This window comes from Molothrus ater, chromosome 9, assembly GCF_012460135.2.
Source record: "Molothrus ater isolate BHLD 08-10-18 breed brown headed cowbird chromosome 9, BPBGC_Mater_1.1, whole genome shotgun sequence".
Lineage (NCBI taxonomy): Eukaryota > Metazoa > Chordata > Aves > Passeriformes > Icteridae > Molothrus > Molothrus ater.
Window position 1 is genome coordinate 6,848,595 of NC_050486.2, and position 18,157 is coordinate 6,866,751.

Here is an 18,157-nt window from a genome sequence, read left to right on the forward strand (position 1 = left end):
CAGATGATGGAAAGGAATGCATTAAAACAGGCTCTTGAAACCATTTCACCCTGCAGGAAATCCTGCCCCCAATGCCCCACTGGCAATTCACTAAGAGGATCCCATTTTTGGTAGAGTAAATCCTCAGACAATAATACTGAGCACTAAAAATTATCCACTTATACATTTCAAATCAGAGGCACTGTACAATGACAGCAGACTTCTCTTTGATTTGCCAGCCTGCAGCAAGCAAGACAGAGCTTAGGGCCTGAAATTCTTGGGGAGAGGAGGACAGTGCAGGAAGGGATGGGCTGAACCCAGGGCCAGATGGGACCACTCAAACTCATGGCCTTCAATAAATCTTAAACACAGTGAAATCACAGAGGAAAGTTAATTTGTTGATGTCTGGATGCATCTGCTTATTTCATTCTTAAATGGAGAAAGTTCAAAATGCCTAGGTAAGTATTCTGGATGATGACACAAACTGCTGCTTTGGGGCTCTTTGGGGTTACAGGTTGGTTTGAAAGCCATGGCCTTGGGGGGTTCACTACATAAAGAAGCCCAGCCAGGTGCAGCTCCAGGCACTGGCTCAGTGAGGATCCCATCACTCACTGTGACAGTGACACCAATAAGACTTTTAAGTTGGTTATTGCTTGAACTTCAGCCAATGCAAACTGAGCACAAACTCCCTGCTGTTGTGCAGAGCAATTCTGTGCCAAAAAGATGTGCTGTGATCATTCAGCACTGTTTTTTATGATACCAAAGGTCATCTCTTATTGCTCTCCTTGTGCCTGTGTTCCCAGTGACTCTGTGTAAGTGGGACAGACACCTACCCTGCAGTGAAACCCTACCTGGACAGAACTCTCCTCTCCTCCCTCCACTTAATGACCACATTTTCCACAACTTAAAATATCCACTCTCTATGCTGCTAAAGGATTACACTAACTAGCCACTGGATGTCAAACTGTGCAATTTCCTCCAACACTCCCTCATTTTTAAACTCTCGGGACCTTTAACTATCAGCTCCCTTCATACCACTCTGTTCATAGCTGATGTGCTTTGATTGGAATTAGGGAAGATAATACAACAAAACAGCAGGGTCACAGGAAATCAGCCCCAATATAATCTTCCCCACAAGAAATAAAAAATCACCACAAGCAGAATCCCTCTATTATGAAATCCACCCAAGAATTAATTCCTGTTTATCCCAAAACACATTTACCAGCAATTTCAACCCTTTTGTCATTGACAGAGCATCCTGTGTAATATCTACAGCACAGGCAATTGGAAACATGTGCATGCAGGATTCCACTGCAGACAGGCATTCCTCTCTGGGCTCTCCCGTGGGAGCACTCCCAAGGATGGGATTATGGAGCAGCCTTGGGTTTCACATCTGGCAGAACTCACCATATACATTCAGGTTGAAAATCCTGTCCTCCTCTCCTGCAGGGTTAGTAGCCACACAAGTGTATTTTCCTGTGTCTGAGGTGAGAGCTCTGGAGATGTTTAATGTGCTGCTATCTGGAGTCACTCTACAAGGACCATCACAAAGCACAGGGAGTTTGTTTAGTGTTCCTCTGACACAGCAAATAAACAATCTGGTCTGGACATTTCAGTAACTACCTCTATCCTCCTGGGAGCTTGATGAGAGAAGCATTGTGTTTTGCAAAATATTTCTGTTAGAGACAGGCTAAGAAGTTTTTCCTAGAGATGTCCTGCTTAACTTGGTTTTAAGATTCAACTCCAGCCAGGCTTTTGAAGGACCCATAATGATAAGCATTAAGTAAAATATTTCCATGCCTCAGATCTTTCCCCCCCAAAGGAACTAAATGACCTTAATAAACTTTCATGAAGCTGATTAACACTTATGGAATTTATTAACTGAGAAAGACATAAGTATCATAAACTTATCTCTGTTAAGAAAATGAAGTTTTTAAAAATCAAAGGACTAACAAATTATACTTGATTTATAGAAGCTAAGGAGGGAGATGATGTTCTTAACCTGGCTAAGCTCCAGTTCAGGCTCACCTCCCATTCCCCCCTTAGGGCCCTTAAAATTATAGAAGAGAATCTATACTAGCAGTGTCTGCTAGTTTTTCTTGCCTTATCCTCTGTAAATCATCGCTGGCAACTGTTTTTCCATCCTTCAGCCACTGCACATCCGGGGTGGGCACTCCAGTGGCATTGCAGAGCAGCTGGACACTCTCCCCCAGGAGGACACTGACCTCGCTCGGCATCTCAGAGCCAGCAATACTGGGAGGAACTGGAAATGCACCATGGAAGGATGAGATTCAGCAGCAAGAAATGTAACCTGAACTAGAAACAGCCCCACTGCAGTAGCTCATGAGCACCAGCAGTGAGTACAGCACCTGGGGCAGGCTCCCAGCAGCTGTGGCTGCCCCTGGACCTATGGAAGTGTCCAAGGCCAGGATGGATGGGGTTTGGATAGTGGAAGGTGTCCCAGCCAATGGCAGGGGGTGGCACTGGATGGGCTTTAAGGTCCCTTCTAGCCCAAACCAGTCTGGGATTCTGTGACCAACACCATCATAGCCCTGTGAACAGTCACACTAATAATTCCATCCTAGTCAAAGCCATTTCCAGCCTGCATTCCCAAGGAACAAGGATGAAAGCCCTGCTATCCATGAAGTCAAGACTGTCAGTTCCACTAATAAGTCCTGAGCATTTCAAGCAATTTCAGACACATTTGATCAAGCAACCAGCTTGACATTCCATTCCTAAACTTGGGGGAAAACTGGCAGGCAGGGGTACACCAGTGCAATTAGTGGGGATGAGTCATTAGGAACAGAGGAAAACACAACAATCGCAGGCTAAGGGTGATTCACAGCCAGGCAGGAGGCAATTCCATAACAAATAAGGGTTTGTCATTTGAGGTGGGGGTGGAAATTCTGGCAGTAGGTCTTTGCTAACTCCTGCCATGGCACAACAGGTACCACTGCTCCTGAATCCATCTCTGTGTGCTGATTCACAGCCAACCAAGGCAGCTCCAGTGCTCAGCAGGAGCAAGGATATGACCAGCAGCAGACACACACAAGCTGCACAACTCTCTTCAAGTTCCACAGTCAGGGATTAAGGATATTCTTTTCCATGCAAATTTTGGACTACAATTATGGAATTCTCCAACCACTCTCCCCTCTGGTTCCAAAAGTAACTGTCCAAATTCTCCACTTTTCTATGTGGTTATGTGATCTCAGCGTCCCAGCACAGACAGTTTCACATTTACCCAATGTTCAACCAGTTCTGCTCCCTGCATCCTCCCCCATTCCTTACCTTGGATGGAAAGCACATAGGTTTTCTGAGCTTTCCCCTCTGGATTGGAGGCAATACAAGTGTAGGTGCCACTGTCCAGGAGCTGAGAGCGAGCAATCTGAAGCTTGCTTCCACCAGATAAAATATGAACTTCAAGAGAATCCAAGTTTTCTGAAATACATAAACAAGCCATCATTCCAAACCAGCTACAGGGAGCAAACATCTCTTTTGGGAGAAATTGTTCCATCAAAGTTTCAAAACAAAGATTCCAATCAGTTCTCATAAGAGTGTCTAGAGACAAATAAAGAAGAAACACAAACCAGACAGCAAAGTTGCCTCTAAGAGAGGAAGAAGAGGAGTGAAAAGCATGAGACAATGTTACCTATAGGTTTTCCATTCTTTAGCCACACTAACGTGGGTGGAGGAATTCCAGTGGCATCACACACAAAGGTGACAGGATTACTGATGGATTCACTGACCAGCTCTTGTTCAGGGCCCTCTATACTTGGAGGGACTGTGAATGGAATGGAAGCAGTAAGAATGTTATGTAAACTGATTTTGGAGTGCCTGATCTGCTAAGTTTGTGTTATTACAATAACTATTGTAGATGATGCAGAGGGTCTGCTTACCATAAACATTGAGATGGAAATTTTTATCATCTCGTCCTGCAATATTTATGGCTTTGCACACATACTGTCCCGTGTCAGAAACCTGAAATAAAAACAAGTTTTAAAAGAAATCATTATGGATTCTTATTTTAATGCTACAGTTTAGAGCATTAAAATAAGTGTGCCTCTGTGCCTCTGCCAACTCAGAGTGCTTCTCACAGGATGTAAAGCCTCCAGGAAACACACCTCCCATGTACAGCAACTAAAACACTCCACTAAAGACTGAAATAATTTCCAGGCAGAGGCAGAGCAGTGGCAGATGCAGCCTCCCCCCAGCCTGGCCCACCTCTGCAGCCTTTATCCGCAGGGTCTGCCCGTCTGCCAGGACCTCCAGGGCAGCAGAGTCGGGGATGAGGCGGCCGTTCTTGTACCAGGTGATGACGGGCGCAGGGATGGCGTTGGACTCGCAGTCCAGGGTCACCGGGGTGCCCACGCGCACGGTCAGCGCTGTCACCGACGCTCCCCCCTGCGCCTTGATGCTCGGGGGCACTGCGGAGGGAGCCCACAGTCAGTTCTGCATTGCGCTGAAACAACCCCATAAAGCAGATAAACCTCCCCACACTTCCCAAGCAATAGATGCTATTTCAGAAAACAGTAAAACACGAACCAAGGACAGTCAGGAAGCTCTTCTTCTGACTTTCCCCAGCTTGGTTCTTGGCAGTACAAGTGTATTCTCCACCATCTGACAGCCTGGCTCGGGGAATCTGCAGCGTCCGAGCACCTGGAGCAAGGAGAGAAGGCTGGAGGTTTGCTCTGTGCTGACTGTGTCAATCCCAAAGGCTGGTTTAGAATTGCAGGTGCAACAGGCTGAGCACAGGCACTGTGCCCCATGAAGAATGGCCATGGGCCCTGTCAGGACAAACCAGACAGAAGCTGAGCCCAAAGGCTGCAGAATAGCTGAGATTCCTCACCGGGCACAATAAAAGTGTTGGAATTTGAACTGATAGGCTTTCCATTCTTGAGCCAGATGAGATCAGGAGGTGGAAAGCCTGTGACCTCACAAGTCAGAGAGATGAAATTATTCACCACCACGGTCAGATTCTCAGGGTTAGTCCCAACAACACTTGGAGGAACTGTGGAGAGAGAGAAATACATTAATAGCACCTGTTACTGCATCAGCAAAGGATTTCCCACAAGATCATGATTTACTATATTAAAGCTGAATTGCTGCATTTTGCCAAAGGGCCAGGTTGCAAAAATCTTTCACATCCTATGAATGGATCTACTGCTCTTTGGATGCATCTGGAAATGAGACTGAAACAATCTAATGGTCATTCCTGCTCCTGTACTTCACAACAATGTCAATTACTCCATTTGCAGTCCTTCTGTGCTGGAAGTTTGGGAGGGCTAATGAACCTACACAAGACCCTGACAATGCACTGTCAATTTTCTAACACTGCTCATGGACATTTGCTGTGTGAGGCAGCACAGAGCAAATTCCCCTTTTCAGGATATGTAGGATGACTATCACTTCTTCCTGATTCCTTGTTGCTCCCGTTCTCTCTGGAACAATCCATTTTCCACCTACAGAGACCCCAAACTTATTCCTCCCAACACAGTTCAGAGTGGTTCTGTCAACCAGACAAACCTGTTGCTTAGCAGTGAGCTAAGCACTGGAAAATCCTGGCATGCAGCATTGCTCCAAGGGGTGCATTCCTTAAGCTTACAAGTCCCAGAATTTTTAAATCAAGAATAGTTTAAATCAAGAATGTGACCTTTCTACAAGAACGATTTAGAATGAAAGAACTGTAAATCTCTTCCTTTTAATAACCCCCAAGCTCTAGTTGCCATGTTTTTGCAGTGGGGATACATAAAACACTTAAGAGGAAGGCAAAAGCATGTTCTTGGCTTTATTGGGTGGAAAAATCATTCCAAAGAACACATGGAATCCTCCTCTTCAAAGACAGAAACGCTGAAGTATTTTGGCCCATCTTCCCCTGAAATGCTCCAGCTGTTTGCTGCCACTTGAGTGACACAAACCAGTCATTAAGGCAACTTTATGGCTCCTCTGGGCACTGCACAAACAAGAGCAGTCCATGTAAATGGGGAATTCAGCCTGTATTTTTCAGCTTGGAATAACTGAAGAGTATTTCCCTGATAAAGAGGATAAAATGGTTCACTAGAGCAAGTGGAGAATTCGGATCTGATGGCATTTGATAGTTATTTATATTTATTTACTTTTACAGTTCATCTTCCACAGATGGGATTATTGGCAGTGGGTAATGTAATGTACAGGGCCAAATCTCAGCTCTCTTAAATGAAACTTGCTTAAATTGTGTCAGTGGTTGATTTCAATTTCTGTAGCAAAAAGCACCCACAAATGTACCACAGGTAATCTGCATATGCAAATGTATCTGTATGTGCATAAAGACACAGGGGCTCAAATACAGCACTCAGCATAAAAAATACCTATTATTTCCCTACTATTTTAAATCTGGGTGCTTATTTCCTATGGTTTAAAAGGTGTTATATTAGTTTTATTACTCAGATCATCTTTAGTATTTTATTTAAATTTATGAAAGCAGTTCTATTAGAAACACATAAAAATGCTGGGAAACAGCCCTTTTTGTGACATTGACAAAACACAGATCCTGGTGCTTACTGATAATGCATTTTCCTTAGTGCTTCACCCTGTGTGGTCTTTTCCTGAACAGCTACATTCTAATTTTTCAAATTAAACTGCATTAAGAAAAATAGATCTAAGTTGGTAATACTGTAGAGTTAGAACTGAAACTTCATGCAAATATTTCTTTTAAGAGAATAGTATTTAGCCATAGTCACTAAAACCAGATGTTTTTAAGACAGAAGTTTAAATTTAAACACGAATGTCAGGAAAAGTGAAATATTTTGATTTAAATGCAAAACTCACACATGAGGAAATCTGGGCAGACTCCACTGTCTGACCAGAAACTAATTTCTCAGAGAACAACTTTAGGGCAAATTCTTCCCACGACAACACTATTTTTGGCTAAGTGCATTACTGAGCAGGAAAAATTGCTATAAATCTGTGCCATGTAGTAGGTAAATTTGCTGCATGTGTGACAGAGGAAAAAAAGCAATTATTCTGGGTTTAATAAGCTGACTCCTCACTTTCCTGGGATGCTGGTACTGTCTTTAGATGGGAGAAAGACAGCCCTTGCTTTCTATCAGATAAAGCAGAAAAAAATGTAGCTGCCAGTACTCCTTGTCAGGTTGAAACACGGAATGGTATAGAAGAATTAGTGGGAATGATACTTCTTTTCTCTTCAGGATGGAAAGCTGAAGGTGGGCAGAAATAGAAAGGGAAGTCTGGGTTTTCTCTGAAATGTTAATTAGAGATGTCTTGATTTTCTGAAGTTATCAGGAGAGGGAAGGGGAGGTAGTGAAAACTGCTTCATGAAAAATGTCTTGATTGTATTTGTCTTAGACTTCTGATGCCTAAAGCCAACATTTACTTTAACCCTATTGTAACTCCACAAGAAAACCAAAAATAGAGAACAGAAAGGAACCTCAAAGGGCACATTTCTAAAAACCAAGCTTTTACAAGCTATGTACCTTTGTTTGATGCTTTATATCACTCATTTCTTTGAAAAAATGCATTTTCTGAATAAATCAAAACAGGCTATAATCCAACCTACTTATAATTCATGATTCCAGGGCTCAGCAACCCCAACTGGGTAAAGACAGCCACCACACAAGGCTCCCTCAATTACAATTCCCACCTTTCTGGAACACATATCAGGAGCCAAAAACAGGTGATATCAAAAGCCATATGCTGTCAAGGTACTTTTGAGTTCTGGTCTGTCAGAATCTCCATCAAACCCAGTAGGGCTCACATGAATGATACTGAGGGGGTCTAGGCAGTCTGCTAAAAATAACACACCCAAGCTGAACCAGCATTTGACAGAAGACAGAAGTTATGGATGACAGTACTTACTGTGAACATTGAGGTTAAAATACTTCTTGGCACTTCCAGCTACGTTTTCTGCAATGCAGACATACCTGCCAGTATCTGTTATTTGGGAATTCAAAATCTAAGGCAGAAAAAGACAAAATATGGCTTTGGAGCTAATATATAGACAATTCATTGCCAAAGAAGCAAGTGGAGAGGATTAAGCCCAGCTCTCTGCTTTCATTGTTTCATTCCATTTTCATTCATCAATAGGGAAGGAAGTTCTTCAGAATACACTGTTTTCACTATTTGCTCAAAAAAAAATCAATAATATTTAAGTGATTTCAACTGATGTGGTTCACAGCATGACCCCACAAATGGCTGGATCTGAGGAATTACATGGGAGTGAGAAGCAGCAGGTGAGGGACAGGAACAAAGGACAAAAACTCCTAAGGTGCTATTTGCAGCAACTTGTAGGAGAAAGAAAGTACTTCCTACTCAGCAAAACCAGACAGATTTTTGTTGCCAAAACCCAGTTTTTCCACTACAAAAAAGATGACAACTACCTGTAACCTCCTTCCATTGGACAGCAATGTGTGTTTGTCATCCTCTGCCAGGAGCTGGCCATCCTTCTGCCAGGTGATCCTTGGGGAAGGGCTCCCAGTGGGAATGCAGTCCATGGCTGCCTCCTTGCTCACCAGCACAGTCACCTCCTCGGGCATGTCCCCATCAGCCCCACTGATGGATGGGGGAGCTGCAGGGAGCAAAAGCGAGGAGAACACTCACTCAGCACCTCTCAGGTGGTTGTGAGATTAGACTGGGTTTGCAGGAGGAAAGAGTTCAACCTCCAGTGAATCCAGTGACAGATAAAGCCATCCCATGAGTAGTTCAGCTGGAACAACTCAGCCTACCTCCAAGGACTGCAGCAGAACTACACTTATTCACAGCACACAGAGAGAAGGAGAGGTGAAAACTCAACTTCCAATTATTCCACTGTGTTCTTTGCCATCAAAATAGAAAATAATTTCCAAGACATGACCTCTTTGTAACAATAAATCAGTATTTTCAGTGGTATAAAGCCACCATAAAAGCAAAGAAGTGTTTCCCAAGGCTAAAGCACTGACACATCAACAGATACAAAAGGTCATCCAAATGGCTGAGGAGGCATTCATTAATCTAAATCCTCAGTTCCCTTCAGGCTTTGGGAGTTCTGCAGGAATTGTAGAAAATGATGGCCAAAGTAAAGAAAGAGAGGAAAGTCTTGGTCACAATTCTCAATGGGAAGCTGAAGAGAGAACAAGAGATACCAAGACAAAACCTGGATTTTTACCTATGCTTTTCTTTCTGGTGAATGGTGAGAGCTGTAACACAACTGAGTTCCTGTAAGAATGACCTACACACATGGAACTAAAAACATCAACACTGTTCACACAAATCTGTACAGCTCCAGCACCCTAAACACATTAATGTCATCGCTTACAAATAATCATTAAAAACACTATGGACTCCTGGGCTGTAATGGTTGGTTATTTTGCACAGAACCCTTTTTTTGGCACTCAGAGGAGAAGGGGAGCTCACAGAGCACTCGGACGTCGTAGTGGATGGAGTCCTGCCCGGCCTCGTTGACTGCCACGCACGCGTATCTGCCGGCGTCGGCCGCGCGCGCCCGCGCGATCTGCAGCACCCGGCCTCCTGCAAACAAAAGGCCAAGGCAGCATCAAGCACTCTCCATCATCTCCATACCACATCCCACCAGAGACCTGAGCAAGCAAATTTATGAATGGTCAGCATTTGGTCTGAATTATAAGTAGCTGAAGGTTTTTATTTCCTGGCTACTTTTTCTACAGACGGATAGTTGGAGTGTAGCCATGCTCATACTGAAATGTTAGAAAAGAGCAATTAATTCCACATAAAGGAAGATCATGCTGTAGCAATATGTAGCCAGGCATTACTCTTCCATCAAAAATAGAAATATTTCTCAGTAAGATGGCACAACACTAATAGGCAAAAGGAAATATAAGCACAGAATATTCTGTTCCAAACTGAACAGATTCACTTCTGATGCTGAGAGGAACTTTTCACTCTATTCTTCATAAAAGCATAGCCATATACATACCTTCAAAAGGAGAGGAGATCTTAGGAATACACTTTGGGAGTATTTGTCATTGCTTTCTCAAGAGATGAACAAGATGCACAAGCAACTGCTCCCCTTTTACCACTGCCCTTCCTTAAACACTCCATCCCAAACCATCTCTGCATAGCAACACTCATGACTGCAGGCAGCTCTTCTCCTGCCCCACAAGCTTAAGAAGGGGATTATGGCCATTTTTCTGCTGCAGACATGCTTTCCATGCCTCATCCCTTGGTTAAGAGGCTTTTCTACTCCAATTATCTTTTGGTCAAAGCAAATTTAATAAGGAAATAAATCAGGAACACATCAGAGAGAAGGTATCATTGCTGCATTTCATCTTGCAACACAATGAAGTGTCCAAGGCCAGGTTGGATGGGGCTTGGAGCAACCTGGGATAGTGGAAAGTGTCCCTGCCCATGGCAGAGGGTGGAATGAGATGGGCCTTAAGATTCCTTCAAACCAAACTGTTCTGCAATTCCATGATTCACTGTGAGAGTTCAATGGTGACATTCACACAATTTTAGGGACTACTTCTTAAATTAAAGAAAACAACTTAAGGCCAAGGACTGGAGAGAAACATTTCCAGCTAATGAAGTCTGAAAAAAACATTAAAGAAGTGTTCTGAAGGGGAAAAGTGTCTCATCACTACACAAATACCAGCACTAAGGCCACTTCTTAATCATAGAATCATAGAACTGTTTGGGTTGGAAAGGACCTTAGAGCCCATCCAATGCAAGCCCCTGCCATAGGCAGGGACACCTTCTACTGTCCCAGGGTGCTCCAAGCCCCATCCAGCCTGGCCTTGGACACTGCCAGGGATCCAGGGGCAACCACAGCTGCTCTGGGCACCCTGTGCCAGGGCCTGCCCACCCTCACAGGGAAGAATTTCTTCCCAATATCCCATCTAAACCCATTTTCTTTTGAGTCCATACCCCCTTGTCCTGTCCCTCCATCCCTTGTAAACAGCCTCTCTTCCATGTTTCCTGTCAGCCCCTTCAGGCACTGGAGGCCACAATGAGGTCAGCCTGAAGCTTCCAGGCTGAACAATCCCAACTCTCCCAGCATTTTCTCACAGGAGAGGGGCTCCATCCCTCTGATCACGTCAGTGCAGGGCCAGAGAGTGCCAGCTGCACACCCACCTGGCAGGATGAGCACTCTGTCACTGGAGCTCAGGGGATGCCCATCCTTAAACCACGTGAGCACAGGGGGAGGAACAGCGTTGGTCTCACAGTACAGTGAGAGGGGGTTGTTGACAATCACATCTTTACTTTCTCCACCTCTTTCTGCATCCACCATGTTCCCAGCTTCCCATTCCCTGTACGACTTTTGGAAGCTAGGAGGAACTACAACAAAGAAGAGGAATAATGTTAGCATTTTGCAGCAGAAGTAGCTCGTTTTGAAGTCAAGACATAAGAAGGTATTGTAATGTTCAATAGCAGCAATAAAAATTAAGTGTATTAAATAAACTCCTCCCCCACATTAAGTTACCCAGGAAAACTCTGCTTCTCCTAGAAGAAACAATTGAGCAATTTACTAAGTATTTTTTGAAGAGTAATAAATAACAGTGTAAGATGACCTGGTAACAAACACAGAGGGTATTCATCAACAAAAATACTTAAACAATGTGGTATCTGGTTTCACTCAAGCTCTCATTTTGTCTAAATTTTCAGAAATTATTCATGATTGTTTCCTTGTATTCACACACAGTAGGCCAATAGGATGCTTATGTCTGCGGCCTCTAAATACTACTTGAAACAGAAAAGTGAAGTATGTCTTAGTTCAAAACAAATTAAAATTTTTCATGGCGTTTAAAGGAAGATCAGAGTTCCTATGTCCTTGCACTGATTTCATAAACACATCATAAAAAAGAAAAATCAAATACTACATGTCAGCAATGAGCAAAATATCCCTAAAAACACAAAAGCATTGGGTTTGACCATGCAAGGGTAAAGGACCTAAAATTATGAATTCCAACATCCCAGAACACTAAAAAAGCAGGCTACCAAGACAGTTTTATTACCCTTTTACCTTGTATATTTACATCAAATTCCAGCTCATCCTCCCCAGCAATGTTAGAGGCCAGACAAGTGTAGCGCCCCGTGTCTGACACCTGGGCCTCCTTGATGTGCAGGGTGTGGCCACTGGCCTGGATCAGGACATGCTCATCTGCCTGCACTGGCTGCAATGTCAATTCAAATGAAAATTAATACTCAGCAAAGAACACACCAGAAATAGCCAGATTTGTGGTAGTGATATAGAGTAAACTCAATCAAGCTCCAAGTTCCTGGAGACAATTTTCTTTTCACAGTTGTCAGAAACTCTGCATCTTCATCCTTCCAATTGTGGTGGCTGGTCTCCTCAAGGATGTGATTTTCCATCACTCCTAGCCCCAGGATGCTCCTGAGAGGAGCAATGCCATTCCCATCAGGCCAGTGCTTTTGTGGCATTGGATCCAATCAGGCTGATCCAATGCCTGACTCACAGGCCAAGCTTCCAATACCTGGAAAATTCCCAGCTTTCTGTGAGGTGAACAAATGGATCTAACCCATCCTACAGATCTGCTGCCAGCAAGGACATGGTGTGAACATAGAATAGACAAAGCAGCAGCACAGAGAGAGACAGGATTAGATATTCCTGTGCCCAAATGTGGCTCACAAGTGACAGCAGAGGCTGCAGTGACACAGCCTGTGTGTCCAGAATACATTACATGTGCTCATCTACATCAGCAGCCTGGTCTAGAGGTCTCTGCCCATGGCAGGGGTGGAACTGGATGGGCTTTGAGGTCCCTTCCAACCCACACCATGCCATGAGCCCATGCTTCCATGATTAGGGAGTCAGCACTGAACTCCAGTCCTGCAGGGGAGAATTCATTCAGTCCATGGACAGGAGTGAGAGCCTTTCACCCAGGGCAGCCTAGGGAGCAGCAGCTGCTGTGCCAGTGGCAGTCAGGTGTGCACAGTCACTGCCTTTGGGGACCTCGTAACTCCCCAAACTGAGCTTTTCTTTGGCAATACAGCCAGGACTCCCAGGGTTCCCAGAACAGCAGGGCACACCTGAAACAGCCAGTGGGTGATCATCCACGTTACTCCCACATGCTTCTTAAATCCAGGAAGAGCTGTTCCACAATGAGTGCCCTACCAAGAACAACTCAAGCAAGAGAGTCTATTCTCCTGTCTTACAGGGAAGCAGCACAGGTCCTTTTTTTATTCATCCCCTGTGCTGTATTTCAGTGTGTCCGCGTGGCCCTGCCCTTCCCAGCTCCCCAGACAGATTCATGGAGCGCTGTGTGTGGCAGGACTTGTGCCTTACCCCCGCCCCCCCCGGAGCAGCCAGATGCTCTTGTGGCTTTCTGAGCTCTGCCAGGACCAAGGGGGAGGCTCTGCAACTTCTGCAAGGGCAGCACTTGAGAGAACCATCTGTAAATAACAGGGCCTTTGGGGGTTTTACACAACAGCCACAGCCCTGTGGTCACACCATGGGATTGTCCTGCCAAGAAGGAAGAAGGGCACTCCCTCTCCCAGCACAGGCCAGTGCCAGGCCTGGAAACTCCAGCCCCGGTGTCCCAGGCACTGCCAGGCAGCCAGCAAAAGCCAGGGTGTTGATTAGCAGAGGTCTGGGTGCCAGCAAACACCCCGAACTGCTGGGCAATGCTTCTGCCAGCAGCAGGGAGTGACAGTGACTCCTCTCCCTGTATGGATGCTATTTCCAGGGACAGGGAACACACAGCTGTCCCTGTCCCAAATCTCCTCAGAAGAAGGAACTGAGTTTGTGACTGGCCTGTCCATCCTTGTACCAGCTGATGGCAGCAGCAGGAATGGCATGGGCTTCACACTCCAGGGTCAGGCTGTGGTTCACTTTGATCTTCACCTCCTTGGGGGACAGCCCTGTCCCTGAGACATCCCCTTTGGCAATGGTGGGAGGAACTGCACACAAAGGCAGAGAGGAGACAGACTGTCATGGCTTACTGGCTGCTGCAGCATTTCAACATTAACTAAGATGATAACCTAGTGGAAAGTGCATTCCCCCAATAAACTGCCTCCTGCCCACAGTCAAATGCCAAATTATTACATATATATATATATATATATATATATATATATATATATATGTATTTTCAGCTATTTTTAGTACAGTTATTATGTACAAAAATATATAAAACTGTGTTCAACACTTTGAAACATGCAGGTTTTTAAACATGCAAACCTGACTACAGCCCTACCTAACTACAGCACTTCATTATTATGTGCCTGGCTTCAATTCTATAAAGTTCAGGGTATTGTAGTCATTAAAGAGCATTTTAATGGAAACTAATATTCCCAGAAACATATGTTTGATCACAAGTCTGCACTCAGGGTAACTAGTCAAAACTCAACATTTCCACTGAAATCCCAGTGTTGCAAAATCTTTGTTTCTTTCTGAATCAGAAGGAAAATAGAATGTTTCAAAATTCTTCAGCTGCCCCCCAGCTTGGTCTCATAATATTTTTGAAATTATGTAAAATGCTTTCAGAGAATTTTCTACTCTTCTTTTCCACTGGGAATTTTTAAATTTTCCCCTAATACTTACAGTATCCTAATAACAACTGACAGTTGCAATGGCATTTGGGGGTGGAGGGCATTACATTCCCACATAGCCATGCATTAGTAATGAACTCATTTGCCACCTTCTCGTTATTCCAAACCCAGAGGGGCCTTATTAAGGACTTGGTGCAATTAAATAACAGTATGGGTACTGTAAGGGAGCAAACCAATTCCAAATCAGACTGGGAAATTTTAAAAAAAGGTAAAAATCATGCTTGATTGAGCCCATAATGAAGCGTTTGAGCATTAAAATTGAGTAGGTAGAGATTCTCAAAGGAAAATGTGCTGACAGAAAGATTTGAACAGGAAAACTTTTGTGCATATGGGATCTTATGGAAGGATATAAAAATAGTATCCTTCTGTTTTGCCTTCCTCAATAAAGTGTCCCACTAGATATTAAAGGCCCTCTCCTGTTTTTCTAAAATGGTTTCTGTGCTCAGGAGATTCTCTGCTCACATCTCTCATTGTGCTGCACTCATTTGACCAGTAAATCAGCACCAAAAGAAGCATTTCAGAGGATACTGGAGTTCAGTGTTTCTTAGATGTCCTCCCCTGAGTCACATAAAGGCTTTTAGCACAACTGTAGCATTGCAAAGTATGCAACAATCAACTTTTCTGGTGTCTTTCCTCCAGCAATGCCAGAGCTTATACAGATGTCTGCTCAGCAAAGCCATTAATAGGAAACCTTGTATTCACCAGGACAGATAACACTGCAATGGGGAAAAATGGAAGAACGCAAAACTAGAATTTCAAAAACTGAAAGCATTGCCATACTGTAGACTTTCACTTCATAGTGCCTCAGTGTCTCCCCAGCCTCGTTCGTGGCGATGCAGGTGTATCTTCCAGCGCTGTCCTGCTGGGCATTCAGGATCTGCAGGGTCCGCCCACCTGCCAAAGACACAACCTTGAATGGCACTCACACCACACTCTTGCTTCCCAGTTATTTAAATACTTCCTGCAGCATATTTCCAACCCTTTGGTCCAAAATCTGCCCTTTGAAGAGCAGAAAACCTGACTGCTTACTATGCTTACTACCACGTGTAACAAATGAGTGCATGATTCATGGCAGTGCCATAGATCACAACTCCTGTTGGATATGGATTCTTGAGAAATTTGTTAACAAATTCCATCAAGAAATTTGTGCAGGGAATTTCTCGAAGATATTTAACCAAGACTCATTCTTTCTCTGAACACTTGCAGTTAACAAGGTAATCTACTCATACATCTACAGTACTCCAGTGTTCCCTCTGAAGCTTGTTCCCATTTTCCATCTCCACAGATACTAGGGAGAAATTATTCTACTAACTAAAAATGGCAAACTACTAATGATCTAGAAAAATCCCACCTCATTCTCTTTATTAATTTTTATCTCTCTCCATCTAATTTCCACATTTAATTGCAAGTCATTTATATTCATCATTAACTCATATGAATTTTCCCATCATTTTGCTTGATGGTACAAAATGATAAATACATAATAAAACACAAATAAACAATCAGTTAATGTGAAGCACTTAAAAATATTGGAATAGGGAGTGCTAGAGAAGTACAAAGAATCCCAGAATGGTTTGGGCTGGAAGGCACTTAAGGCCCATTCATGGGTAGGGGCACCTTCCACTGTCGCAGGTTGCTCCAAGCCCTGTCCAGCCTGGCCTTGGACACCTCCAGGGATGGGACAGCCACAACTTCTCTGGGCAACCTGTGCCAGTGCATTGCACCTAACAGAAATATATCCTTTGATTTTTTTTAAAAGAAGTCTGTAACAGAAAAACATGCAATAAAGTAATCAGGTGTTATTTCTCAATACAAACCGAGTTTACCTGGCAGAATGCGGATGTTTCTGCTGGACTCTAAGGGATTCCCATCTTTCAGCCAGGTGATGGTGGCTGGGGGGTAGGAATAAGCTTCACAGACCAGTGAGGTGGGGCTGTTGAGGATAACGGTGATATCCTCTGCATTCCCGTGGCTGTCTGCTCCCACAATGCTTGGAGCCACTGGGAACAACAAAATCAGTAACCACAGGGAGGAAAGCCCCTCTCTGAAAAGCCTATTTTCTGGTCCCTGTTTAGTCCAGAAATCTGGCTGCAGCCTCAGCTAGCTGGGGGGCAGTCCTACAAGAAGCACCAAAACCCAGACCCAGATAACACTCAGCTGGTTTTATGTTTTGTCCTGAAGTCAGCAGTGATCCCAAACCAGTGGAATTCACTCCCACTCGTGCCTTTGTCAAGCACAGCTCCCCAGGAAGCCAGCCACCACTCCTTGAGCAGAGCTGCTGCTTGATGATCCTGGAAGGAGGGATGAGCCTAGGAACAAGGCTGTGGAAAACAAACTCACCATTGTTTGCACTTCGTTGTGCAATAATCCTCATGGAAAAAAAAAAAAAAAAACCCAAAAAATGAGGAGTGCAGATGGTTTCAGCTTTTCTGAAGAGATCACAATCTGAAATGCTCTTCAGATGCTCCTTGCTTGAATCACAACAAGCCAAAGTGCTGTCCTGCCCATTCCATAGGGAGTATACCCTGTGAAGGTTCCCTGTGTTCCAGCTCTGTTGTCTAAAGCACAGCACTGGTGTTTCTATTAAACCATTACCACCTATCAATTACTAAGATGTAAAATCCTAATCACAGACAGGCAACCTGCGCACTGCTGCCAAAAAAGCCCTACAGGATTCCAACAGGACTCTTTCTGAGCTGCCTGTTCCTGTGGCAGAGGCAGCCCAGCTGCTCACCAAGCACGTTGAGGCTGTAGGTTTTGCTCCTGTCCCCAGCAGAGTTGGATGCCACGCAGGTGTAGCGCCCCATGTCCAGGAGCTGCGCCTCGGAGATGTGCAGGGATCGCCCGCTGGACACGATCCTGGGATCTCCAGCCTCAGCCAGAGCCTGCCCATCCTTCAGCCACGTGACCTGTGGCACAGGGTTCCCTTGATGGAGTCGGGAAAATGGCAAACATGAGCTGTGCATAACCTCTAGGATATACCAAGATTTCTGAGAAACAGGAAAATACAGTTTCAGGTGTCCTTTTCATGTATATTCAAGGAGGGAAGTTTTGGAAAATGCATTCTGAAGTCTCTGAACCTCCTGAATGCATACATCTCCTCTGAAATTCCATAGGCCTTTGGAGAAGAAATATCATAGCAACATCCCTCTGGGCTCATCTCGTCCAACCTTTACAAGGAGTGCTTAGTCCTGCTCTAAGCACCACAGTTAAATCTGAGATTTAAAAATCCTGCTGAGCTGAAATCCCCTTAAAAACAGGCTGTGCAGCTCCAGTAGTGATCTGACCATGGCTTTGATGAGCCAAGGGAAATCATAACCTGCTCTTTTTACCTGTCACCTCACAGGTCAGGGTAACTCCATGCTTCTCCTTCACTTTCACATCTTCCAGAGCATTTTCCCCCGCAATCCCTGGAGGCACTGCAACAGGCAAGGACACAACATCAGCATGGATTCCTTGCAACGCTGAAATACAACAGGCTGCTTGATGCTGCTGCTAGGAGGGATGAGTCCGGGAACACAAGACTACGAGAACAAATTCACCACTGTTTGTGTTTGGTTACACAGTAACTGCCATAAAAAAACGAGCAATACAACAGATTCTCAACAAGTGGATGCTGTGCTACAGCTGATCAGTGTTCTCTGCAAATACAGCTAATTCCATTTGG

The 18,157-nt window shown here is 44.4% G+C and overlaps 1 protein-coding gene across 1 annotated transcript in view; it reads right to left on the reverse strand.

Annotated features, from left to right (window-relative positions):
- HMCN1 (hemicentin 1) overlaps positions 1 to 18,157 on the reverse strand; it is a 164,245-nt gene that overhangs the window by 35,310 nt on the left and 110,778 nt on the right. Inside the window, exons 48-65 of the mRNA XM_036388148.2 lie at positions 17,823 to 17,909; positions 17,225 to 17,416; positions 16,317 to 16,490; positions 15,271 to 15,384; positions 13,694 to 13,839; positions 11,945 to 12,095; positions 11,056 to 11,259; positions 9,364 to 9,477; positions 8,352 to 8,539; positions 7,831 to 7,927; positions 4,826 to 4,987; positions 4,522 to 4,635; positions 4,201 to 4,403; positions 3,876 to 3,957; positions 3,629 to 3,760; positions 3,268 to 3,417; positions 2,083 to 2,242; positions 1,387 to 1,511 (exon numbers count right to left, since the gene is read on the reverse strand). Coding sequence (XP_036244041.1) covers positions 1,387 to 1,511; positions 2,083 to 2,242; positions 3,268 to 3,417; positions 3,629 to 3,760; positions 3,876 to 3,957; positions 4,201 to 4,403; positions 4,522 to 4,635; positions 4,826 to 4,987; positions 7,831 to 7,927; positions 8,352 to 8,539; positions 9,364 to 9,477; positions 11,056 to 11,259; positions 11,945 to 12,095; positions 13,694 to 13,839; positions 15,271 to 15,384; positions 16,317 to 16,490; positions 17,225 to 17,416; positions 17,823 to 17,909 — 2,595 coding nt within the window. The remainder of the gene's footprint in view (positions 1 to 1,386; positions 1,512 to 2,082; positions 2,243 to 3,267; positions 3,418 to 3,628; positions 3,761 to 3,875; positions 3,958 to 4,200; positions 4,404 to 4,521; positions 4,636 to 4,825; positions 4,988 to 7,830; positions 7,928 to 8,351; positions 8,540 to 9,363; positions 9,478 to 11,055; positions 11,260 to 11,944; positions 12,096 to 13,693; positions 13,840 to 15,270; positions 15,385 to 16,316; positions 16,491 to 17,224; positions 17,417 to 17,822; positions 17,910 to 18,157) is intronic.